This window comes from Poecilia formosa, unplaced genomic scaffold (genome assembly GCF_000485575.1).
Source record: "Poecilia formosa unplaced genomic scaffold, Poecilia_formosa-5.1.2 Scaffold291, whole genome shotgun sequence".
NCBI lineage: Eukaryota > Metazoa > Chordata > Actinopteri > Cyprinodontiformes > Poeciliidae > Poecilia > Poecilia formosa.
This window is the reverse complement of record NW_006800230.1, coordinates 592,242-603,149: the sequence shown is the minus strand read 5'-3', so window position 1 is coordinate 603,149 and position 10,908 is coordinate 592,242. Positions and strand designations below refer to the sequence as shown.

At 38.8% G+C, this 10,908-nt stretch overlaps 1 protein-coding gene across 1 annotated transcript in view; it reads right to left on the bottom strand.

Moving 5' to 3' along the window:
* Positions 1-7,933: 7,933 nt before the first annotated feature.
* The window catches only part of polm (polymerase (DNA directed), mu), a 10,027-nt gene continuing 7,052 nt past the window's right edge, over positions 7,934-10,908 (bottom strand). Inside the window, exon 9 of the mRNA XM_007571990.2 lies at positions 7,934-8,185. Coding sequence (XP_007572052.1) covers positions 7,934-8,185 — 252 coding nt within the window. The remainder of the gene's footprint in view (positions 8,186-10,908) is intronic.

Sequence of the window (10,908 nt, the reverse complement as noted above, 5' to 3'; positions counted from 1 at the left end):
AAAAAAAAGCTCAGAAAGTTTGAGATTAATGCCATAAATTTTCTAGAAAAATCTTGAAGTGTCAAAAGTCGAAGGATTTTTCTAGCAAATTTTCAAAAACTGGCAAAACAAAAGGGATAAAAACAATGAGCTCTGCCATCACTTTCTAACAGTTTTCTGTGTTCTGTGTGTTTTTTATACGAAATGCGAAAGAAAAGGGGAAAAGTGTAAACTTAAGCTATATTACTGCCTCTACTGGAAAAAGCAAGTAGACATTTCAGAGACAATATCCCTGCATTTAGACTAAAAGAAATAGGTTTAACTGACTATTTAGCTTTTCAGTGTTCTAATTGATTGAATTACTGATGATGATCCCAGCTGTTGATTAACTCTTACCTCGCCGCCATGACGGAGCAGAGTTCATTGCGGTTAAAAGCTAGCTGGCCTGGCGACGCTGTATTGTTCGCAAATGCTGAGTGGATTCAACATGTAGTTCGATTGTAAAGGTATATTAAAGTCAAACAACAGGCTCTGCCGCCATTGATAAGATAACATGCGAGGTCGGGCGCTGCGCATGGTAAGAAGTCACGTATTTTAGGCTCTTGATATATTTTCGCGCGGTATCTGCGCGCGAGGATGAAACGAGAACTGACCAGTGTTAAAAAGTAATTACCGGGACACTTCAAAGGCAGTCGGCGCTTTGTTATCAACAGGCGGGATGAGGGGGAGAGACGCAATCATCAGTCATGTTCAGAAAGTAAGTCTGAGACTGGACATGCAAGAATCCTTTCAGCTATTTCATATTTCCCGCTCCAGGAAATGAACTATGAAATAAGCAAGCAAATAAGGAAATGCATGCGTTTGACGTAAAACCTAAAAATAAAAAAATTAACACACGAAAATATTTCAATTAAAAAAATGATCCCGTAAGGTTATTAAATAAATAATATTAATAATATCATTGTGCATATATTATTTACAGTTTTTTTCATTATATTTTTCTTTCATTATAATTTTTTATGAATGCATGTTTTATTTATTCATTTATTTTGGCTTGTGCATTAATTATTTTGTAAACTGAATTAAATATAATTAGGTATAAAAAAATCTAAGGGCTTTTTAGGGCTAGTATATTTATTGATTTAAAACATTTAAAACCCCTCAACATTAAGGAACTGAAAAGCCTATTTTGTACATTGATTCCAGATTGATTCAAATACAATATATTCGTTCATTTTTGTTTTGGCATTATTAACAATTAAAAATAATGTTAAAAAAAAAGATAACCAGAAATAATATTTATGAATGAATGTTATAAAATTGCTTGATTGTTGTGAGGAATCTGTCCACTGATTATTTAGAGAACTGGGTCCAGAGTTTTCCATAAACCCTGTAAAACTGGTTGCAGAAATATGATTTATTAGGCGCTATGTCAATAACAGACATAATAATGAGAAAAAAATTTCTTCCAATTCTTAGGAAATACTGTTGTAATTAAAATGAAACTGAAACATTTAAATAGCCGTATAAATACATTTGTATTGTTATCAGTGTCTTTGTCACCACTTGTTTCAGTCTTACTGCTGCCAGATGTAAGGGCAAAAATGCGACAAGTTGTTCCTTATTCACATACCAATGTTCTGGTGTGATTAACACCAAAGTGTGGCTCTTATCTGTGTGTTTCTGCAATATTGTTCCCACTTTTCCTCCCTATACAGTAACAGAGCCAGATTTATGGGCTTTCATCTGCCAAGATGACCCGTTTGGACATTGGTCATAAAGTTAAAAAAAAGATAATAATATATGTTCTAAATCTTTGTTTTCACTGTGTAAGGAGTCATTCTAGAATGACTCAGAGTCCAAAGTGGCTTACAGCAGGTTGCATTTTTGAATTTAAATCTAAATTGTCAAGCTTGACCAAAGTATCCCAAAGTAATCCCTTGGCTGTGTGTTTCTGTCAGTGTTTACCTTCACCGTCAACCAGAAATGACAAAACAGAGGAAGCTGCAGATTGTTGATTGGTTCAGTCTAGAGTTCAAAGGACTGCTGGTGATTGGTTTTCACTATCACCTCCACTGCTGCCTGCCTCTGTCTGTCTGTCTGTCTGTCTGTCTGTCTGTCTGTCTGTCTGTCTGTCTGTCTGTCTGGATGATGATAATGATGATGATGATGATGATGATGATGATGATGATGATGATGATGATGATGATGATGTAGTAAGGTGGGGTGGATGTTTGATAATCAGCCTCCTCTCCGTCTTCCCACTCTTCAATCTGAGGACTGCAGAGACAGTTGACAGGACAGGAGACGGTCTGGACTTTCTGCTGTTTCTAAACTCAACAAAGAATCTGTGAAAACCAGACTAATCTGCAAATATAACACAACAAACAAAAAAACTACTAGTCATCACCACAACCATCAGAGGTTTGATTCCTGACCATTTCTGTATTTCTCTGCCCATTTCCTGACCGATTAACATAAATAATGTTTACTAGTGTCACAAAATCTTATATCGGCAGTATTATGTATTTTCCAGGCACATTGAGCACAATCAAGTAACTGTTTTTCCTTCAGTTGTTATTAAAATGCTACATATATCAAATATGACTTGAAAGAAATTTGACTTTGTAATTTAATGCCTTGAAATTGGGCCTCTGTCTCTTTAAAAACGCCTGCTCTTCCTGAAACTCCACCTTTTGTTTTTACCAGCGTTGCACTGAGAAGTAGCTCGTATAATGAGCTCAGGGGAGGAGCTTCATCCCTGAAGGCGGAGCTTGGGCCATCCAGGCGTTTTGTACAGTTCAATGGTTGCCACGGGAGATTAAAGGAGTTCTCAAAGATGCATGAAAGCAACACTCCAGGTATGTTTGTGGTGAGGGAATAACATTATAACATGACGTTATGCTCAAAATGTCAATTTTGCGTAATACTACCCCTGTGAAATAATAATAATAATTCCAGATTTTGTCTAGTCCATGCCAAAACTGTCATTTTATGTTTTTGAACCATTCAGAACCATTTGGGTGGATTAATCCATAATACTGATAATATCTATACCAAGTCAGCATCAGCATTTGGATCAATTGTTGCGTGCTAAGTTTGATACTTTTAGTTTCAGATTACCTTGTGAATTTTTAGTTCGTATTGTAGCTGCACCTCAAAAAATATTTAGCTTTGAGTTGCTCTCTAATGATAACGTTTTTCAACTTTGTCAAGCAAAAATGTACACAAATCATGTTAATATATCAATAAAGTGTCTTGCAGACACCTATAATCTTTGTCCAAATTATGTCCTGTTGGTTTGAAGAATATAATTCAAAGGAAAAACAACAAAAACACCCAAAGGTCAGAAGTTTGAGAATATATCAAACTGAAATAAAAAGTATCGTTATCAGTTTCAGTATCAGTTTCAGTATTGGTGTTGCCGGCCGTGTATTTACTCGGTATCAGATACATTTCGAAATATAGACTAAAAACTAGAACGTCTTGCAGAAAGCGGCTACTTCTCCCTGAAACATTTGCTCACAAAATAACAACTAGAAATTTCCCAAACGGCCAGCAGTTGTCTGGCTGCAGCTGTCTTTGTTTACGTGTTGCCTTGTCCTCAAAAGTGGAACATGGAGTCTGGTGAATGGCTAACATTCTTCTCTGAATGGTAACAGATTGTGAGTGAGATTGTGAGTGGTGTGTTTGTGTGTGAGCACGTCTTATCCGTGACGTCGGTGGGGGGGGGGGACATTGATCCTCCTTTGGACCCGGTCGCAGGCCACCGCTGTCGGCGGGGTGACAGACCCCCCTGCTGGGCCCCTCTTTGATTGGCTCCATTCTGAGTCTTTCATCTCTAATGGGCCTGTTTGCTGCTCTGTTATGGACACAAACGGACCTCGGCCGCCCCTCCCTCTCTCAGCCTGGGAGGGGGACGCATGTCCCGACAGATCGCAGTCCCTGACTCCTTCATATCACTTCATGTGATTCCCCAAACTGAGCCAGAATAATCTCACCTCGACTCCTCCTCTCCATGAACCGATTTAAAAACGCTTTAGTCAGCAGCTTTCAACTCCGAGTTCATCTTACCCCACTCAGAAACTCCTTTAAGATGTTATTTGTGCCAAAAAAATAGTTTTTTTGCACATCTTTTCAAACTGTAGGGTTATTCAAAGGTAAATCTGTTTTTTTTTTTTTTTGTTTTTTTGTTTTTTCAATAAATCCACGAATATTGGCCTTATTTAAAAGGTCATCTTTCACTTGTGGATTTTATTCACAAGTGAATGTGAATGTTCTGGATTGTTGGATCCAAAATAATCCGACAATCTAAGCTTCCCCATTTAGTCATTAGCTTCAAGCGCAACCACTCCCCTGATACACTTTTAAATGATTAGTAACGCTTTACTACACTTTCTGATGCAGTCAAGTTCTTCTTCAATAAACACTCCAATACCTTTCATTATGTTGATTTGAAAGATGGGAAACTGTCCGTTTGCTACATGTTTCTGTATTTTCATTGGTTGATTCCAGGAGGCAGTAAAGAAATCTGGTGGGGCGACAATTATCATTTGTAAAATTCAGATGCAGAAAAATGTGTGAAAACAGCACAAAGTCATTCAATGGCCATGTTCACGCGGTATGTGACTGACTATTGACCAGAGGGACCATAACGTGAGTCTGATCCTCAGGCCATTGATTAATTCATTTTCCCCATTTTCAGAGTTATCTATGACAATGTACCAGGACCACAGTAGAAAAAAAAGTCCATTTTTTTCCCCCCCAAAAGTTTTGAGATTAATCTCAGAAATGTTCTACAAAAAAAGGACTGGGAAAGTTGTGAGTTTAAAAAGTCAAAAATTTACTAGAAAAAAAATCCTAAAAGGTTTTTTAACTTTTGAAACTCAGAAATTTCCAAGTTTTTTTCAACAAAATTTCTGAGATCAACCTCAAACTTTCTGAGATTTTTGGTGGAACTGTACTCCTTTTTTTCTGCCTACAATCGCCCTAATACCCTGTGGTAGTTTTCACTTCTACTTCCACTGTTCCAGCTAATCCATGTATTCCTCAGGTTGCCTAAAACCAGCCACGTTTCTACCGTTACTCTCCTGTTTGGTAGAATTTGCTCAGCAGCTTGTTATCCCAGACGATTATTGAAACTTATCCTCTCTGTTAGTGGGGAAACAGATCTTCAGATTCACTCCCAGAACTAGTACAGTGTCACCCTTCTTTGCATCAACCGTTTAGAATAAACAGAACAAATGGGGAGGAGAAAAGAAAAACAGGCCAAGATGTGGCCTTTGACACAGAAAGCTGGGATCTGCCAAACACCTCAGAAGATGGCCCTTTGATGCTGAATGGATTCCTCTATGCAGATCAAGGCGCTGATGGCGCCTAATAATCATTGATCTCCATTGCCGGCAGTCTCCAGCAGTTGCCCGCCCCGTCTGTAACACAGTCAGTTAAGGCCTCTACCCTCGTCCCATTGATCCCTATCAACCTCATCAAAGGCTCCCCGGGCTTTGATGGGGGCCAGCGAGACCGGTCCCAGTGGATGAGCAGGCACTGCGACTCCCTTCATCAGATGGGGCTGGATGGAGCGGGGCATTTAAATATTAGCCAGTGATTGCAGGGCTGGAGAACCGGCTGGCTGGGGAACACCTCCAATTACCCCAGCTGATAGCGGAGAGACCTTGCAGTCACTTTGGTTAAATGGTCCTTCATCATGGAAGCTAGCTGTTGTAGTCTGATGACAAGCTAATCTGTACATAGCTGAAATATTCAGTTTTTGTTCAGAATTTGATGGATTATTTCTGTAGTGAGTTTGTTTCTCAGAAATTGGAAAAACCCAGTAAAATGTACTGAGTCATATTTATTTATTCAATGTCTTGCAGTCTTTTAATCTTATAACTGAGTTAGTGAAGTAATTTCTTGAAACAAAGCTATAACAGTTTGAGATTTTGCCTCCCTTAAGGGGGCAGTGTTATGTAAAATTGAACTTTACATCATGTTATAATGTTATTCAATCATCAGAAACTTACCTGGATTGTTGTCTTGATTGTTTCATGCATGTCTGCATAAAGCAATAATCTCCACGGCAACAATTCAGCTGTGTAGAACACCTGTGTGGACCTAGCTCCGCTCCTCGAGATGCAGCTTATCCTCTGCGCTGCATTTTCCAAGCTTATAAAGCATTCCTCTACCTTGACTCCCCTACTGAGCTCCTTCAGACTAGCCAGCAGCAATTAGCAAACATCTGGTGGGACTGCACACCTGCTGAGCTCATTATAGGAGCTACTTCTCAGTCCAACAGTGGTAAAAGGGTCAATAGAGGAGCCATGTTGTGATGACTTCCTGAAGGCGGAGTTTCACAAAGAGCAGGAATTTCTTAAAGAGACAGAGGCCCAATTTCAAGGTGTTGAATTACAAAGTCAAATTTCATTTAAGTCATATTTGTTATAGCATTTTTTTTAACAACTGCAGTTAACATAGTTGTTTGAATGTGCTATGAAATTGAACTGTATGCCTGGAAAACACATAATACTGCCCCTTTAAGATTTTAAGACCAATAAACAAACAAACAAAAAAACATTTTTAGCAGAAATGTGACCTTAATGAAAGCATGTTTATTACCTGCTTTACGGTTGCTAATTAATCTGACAAACAAGCCTCATTGAAAGGCAGATTTAAATTTATTGAACTGAATTATGATCTTGGTGTACTTCATAGACATAAAATAAATGTATATTTACTCTAACTTCATCTGCTTGGCATCAGAGAGATGGGGGCTGATCTTAGTCACCTTTTGTTCACACATTCAGAGTCAAAGACAGTCACATGCAACGTCTGGTCCAGGAACATCTAAGGAAAGTGTTTTTTAAACCGGTTCTCTCCCTGGTCCAGCCTGCCACCACCAAGGTCACCATTCCTACAGCCGCAGAGGGACGTTGGACCTGCCTCTGCAGACCGGTCCATGCATGAGGAAGTGTGTGGACCCAGAGGAGATGGAGGTGTGAGGAGTGACGCCACCTTTGATGTCAAACCAGTATTTAGAGGATAATGAGGCTGTTAGAAAGAGCAGAAGGAAACGCCTGCTAGTTCACACTCACGCCAAAAAACACGCTCTCAGGAAACTGAGGAACTGACAGAAGTCTGCTGGAAGAAACCAGGTGAAAGCTGGTAGCAAAACATTAAGACAGCGCTGTCCGAAACGTGGCCCGGGAGCCACTCTAGTCCCTCCAAAATGAAATAAAAAAAGGATACAAATTTGACTCATCCAGGAGAGGTGGCTGATGCAGATAAAGGACTTTTTAAAATCTTTAATCAGATGATTTGGGTGCAAAAAAAATGTTACAGCAAAACAGCTTTTTCATGTCAAATTGCCTGCTAGCAGGGTACATGGAAGCTAGATATGTTGGAACCTACGTTGCCACCTGTTGAGCTCATCACACTGACTGTTTGTCCCACTGTAAACCAGATGATGGCTTAGAGCTTCTACATGTTTGCTGGACAGTTCAGGTGCTGCAAAAGCAGCTGTTAGTTCTTAGAGATGTAATGAAAAATGCTGCTTTAGGTTAGAAAGGTTGCATCACTAAAAAAATCTCCACAGAGCCATCTAAAGCTACATTAATGTGAGTTACAACATTTAATGTTCCTTTGGGATCAATAAAGTATTTTTAAAATAGCTAAAATGACCCTCATGACCATCATATGTATACCCTCTGATCAACTCAAATGTAAAAACACATAAAAAAATACTTGGTTAACATTTAATTAAAGTGAATGCTAGAGTTATCAATAATTGTAGGACTAATGCTGTGATATTATTCAATAACCCTTTTTGCTGCTTAATTATTGAATAAAAGCTCAACAACTAAAATATTTATTATCTTAGTGTTATTCAGGTTATTCAACCATCAGATTGGTGCAAATTGCTATTTTAGCCACTATTGTTATTCAGTTTTCAAGTGTTTCAAGGAACTTCTTTAGAAATGTGGACTGTGGACACTGACATTGGCACTCTGACCGCTCTCCACCGTCTCTCTGTGGCCGATGGAGACGCTGTGGTTTCCTCTGACTGGACACCGCTTCCTGTTTGTCCTGCCGACAGCTTGAAGATGGACAAGCATCTCTCAAAGCGATCGATGTTGGAGGGGGGCCGGCCCGGACCCTCGCTACACTCCAAGTAGGAGTTCCTGGTGGTCTTCTGATACAACAGCAGGCCCTGTTCATGGAGAGAGGCAGACAGCATCAGGCTCATGTCTGGAAATCTAAGTTGTTGTAGAAATGTATTCATTTCAAACAAGAAGCAGGAAAAGGTTTTATTTAGATGAGAGGAAACCTAAAATGTTTGATGCTTTTCCTGGACTTGCTGATGATCCCGAGTCAGGATCCATAATGCATCAAGTTCAGGGGTGGCTCTAACAGGAATGCAGTCCTGGGCAAGCCCCGCCCCCCAAACAATTAAATTCATGCAGCTATCAGTTTGTTTGTTTTATTCCAAGTGAAAGCAGGTAACCTAGACTCCAAGCAAACTTGGTCATAGAAGATTAGGGCTGTGACTAACGATTACTAATCACAAATAATCAATTAATTGGATAAAACAAATCCTTGCATGTTTAGCTTTGGGATGCTACTTTAGGCTTTAATAGCTTCGCTAACAAGCTAACTCCTTTTAGCACAACTTGAACACAACAGTCTTTTCCAGCCTCCAGTCATATCATTTTTGAAGCAAAAGTTAACACCCTGTGGGCCAAGAGAAGCTTGTGGGTCAGATTTACTAGCCTACCAGAAACATGCAAATACAGATGTTCTGGCCAGAGCCTTTGCTTGTTAAAAAAATAAAAATAAAAATTGTGTTAACATTTATAGACACACAAAATAAAATGTAATTTTTTTCCACATGTTTTCCAGGGATACCCTTACATGTATGTACATCTGCTTATCTTACATGTTGGAGCAATTTTAATGAAACTCTGTAGAATATTTAATAGAAGTTTGTTAAATTTGTTGTTAATGCGTCATTCAGAGACTACATCCAAATTATGTAGTTAATTTGTCAAATGCAGCAGGCTGACAATATTTGACTTTAATCTGGTGCATGATGCCTCTGAAGAACCAATAGTTTTACTATTAGAATGAACTGTCATGACTGTGTTGTGGTTTCTGTGCAGATAAACTGATAAGAACGGTCCTGAATGGATGTCAGTGTGACACAGGTGTGTTTGTGGGGAGAGTCACTTAACGGAACCCTCCATACACTAAAACTGAGCAAAATGTTAACATTTACATGCATAGCAAGGAAGTGCACCAAAAAAACCCCAAACAACTGAAACCACAAAAAATCCTCGCTTAACAGAACTATGAATGCTTGTTACTCTGCCGAATTGTAGTTTTCAGTTTATTTCTGCAGAAGTAAAGCGGTGAAAAATGGAATATACTAAGATTTTCAGAATTTATTTGCTGCCCAGATTCAAAGCTATTTACATGTCAGACAGTTCTGTATTATTCTGAGGGATATTTTAGTAAAACTGTAGTTGGATTTAGAATGTTCTGTTCAAACACTTCAGGGAGAGAAAACAGTCAAAGAGCCACAGGATGCTGGGAACTGAAGAGGAGTTTGGGAATGTTTACTATAACCACATAATACAATAAAACACAATTCAACTTCGTTTAAAACTAATTACAAAAACAAACACAAAAGAAACAATATATTTGCAAAACATTTTATTAATTTTAAATGAAATAAGTCACTCCACATTTTTAAAAACTAATGCTGCCCATGTTTATGAACATTGATAAAGCTAACATAAAGCATTAGAATTTATATCCTGAGAGGATTTAATCTATTATGTCGGACATTTTCATTCTATTGTTTTTCATTTTTATTGGGAAAAAAATAATAATACATGATTAATGTGAGCTGCAAGCCATGCCAGGCTCGTTCTTTTGAGGATGGCATGTTTTAACAGCTTTATAAAAGCAATAAAAATCTTTTATATTTTTTTGTTTCATGATCAGCTGATTGTTTGTTAAAGCTCTGAGATCTGAGGCTTCAAACTGTTCAAGTGTAAAATCTCAAGCTGACCAGATAACTACCACATAGTACTGGGGCCATACAGAGAAAAAGAATAAAACACAATTACGAGAATAAAGTTGAAATAATATGACAATAAAGTCATAATGACAAGAGAATAAAATTATATTGCAAAATAAAGTTGAATTGAATGAGAATTAAGAATATGTGAATAAAGCTATAATATGAGAAATGAGTCATATTATGAGTAAAGTTGTAATACTATGACTTTATTCTTGTAATAATTCAACTTTACTCTCATATTATTGTGAGTTTATTCTCATACATTTTTCTTGTAACATTGTAAATTTATGATTTTTTAAACATTTTGTCTCACAATCATGCATCCAGCAGCAGGATCACAGAGCATGGAGTATCAGCTGGAGTTTCTCCAGTCGTCAGCAGAGCGCTCCGTGATGCTCCTACAGGGATTTTTCAGGCGTTTCTTTCATTTGGAGGAATGAACTCCAGACCAAGGTGAGCAAATATCTCCTCCTCTGAAGAAGCTCTTATATATCGACCCTGCAAACATGATAACTGATTAATTTAGATCGCTTTTCTTTCATGGCAGAAGCAGAGATCATTGATCCATTCACCTGTTTGTTGTCGTACAGGGCGTGGCTGCTCAGAGACATGCCTTTCTCATGCCCCGCCCACCGCCGCAGCTCCCTCTCAAACAGCTGCGGAGGAAGTGATGTCGGTCAGAAGGCGAGTAAAGGAGACCCCCGGAGGGCGAGTGACGATGCCCACCTTGGATCCGGTCCAGCCCAGCAGAGCAAAAGCAAACTGGCTGATGGGGGAGACCACCAGGTCCACTCTGACCGCTCTCCACCGTCTCTCTGTGGTCGATGGAGATGCTGTGGTTTCGTCTG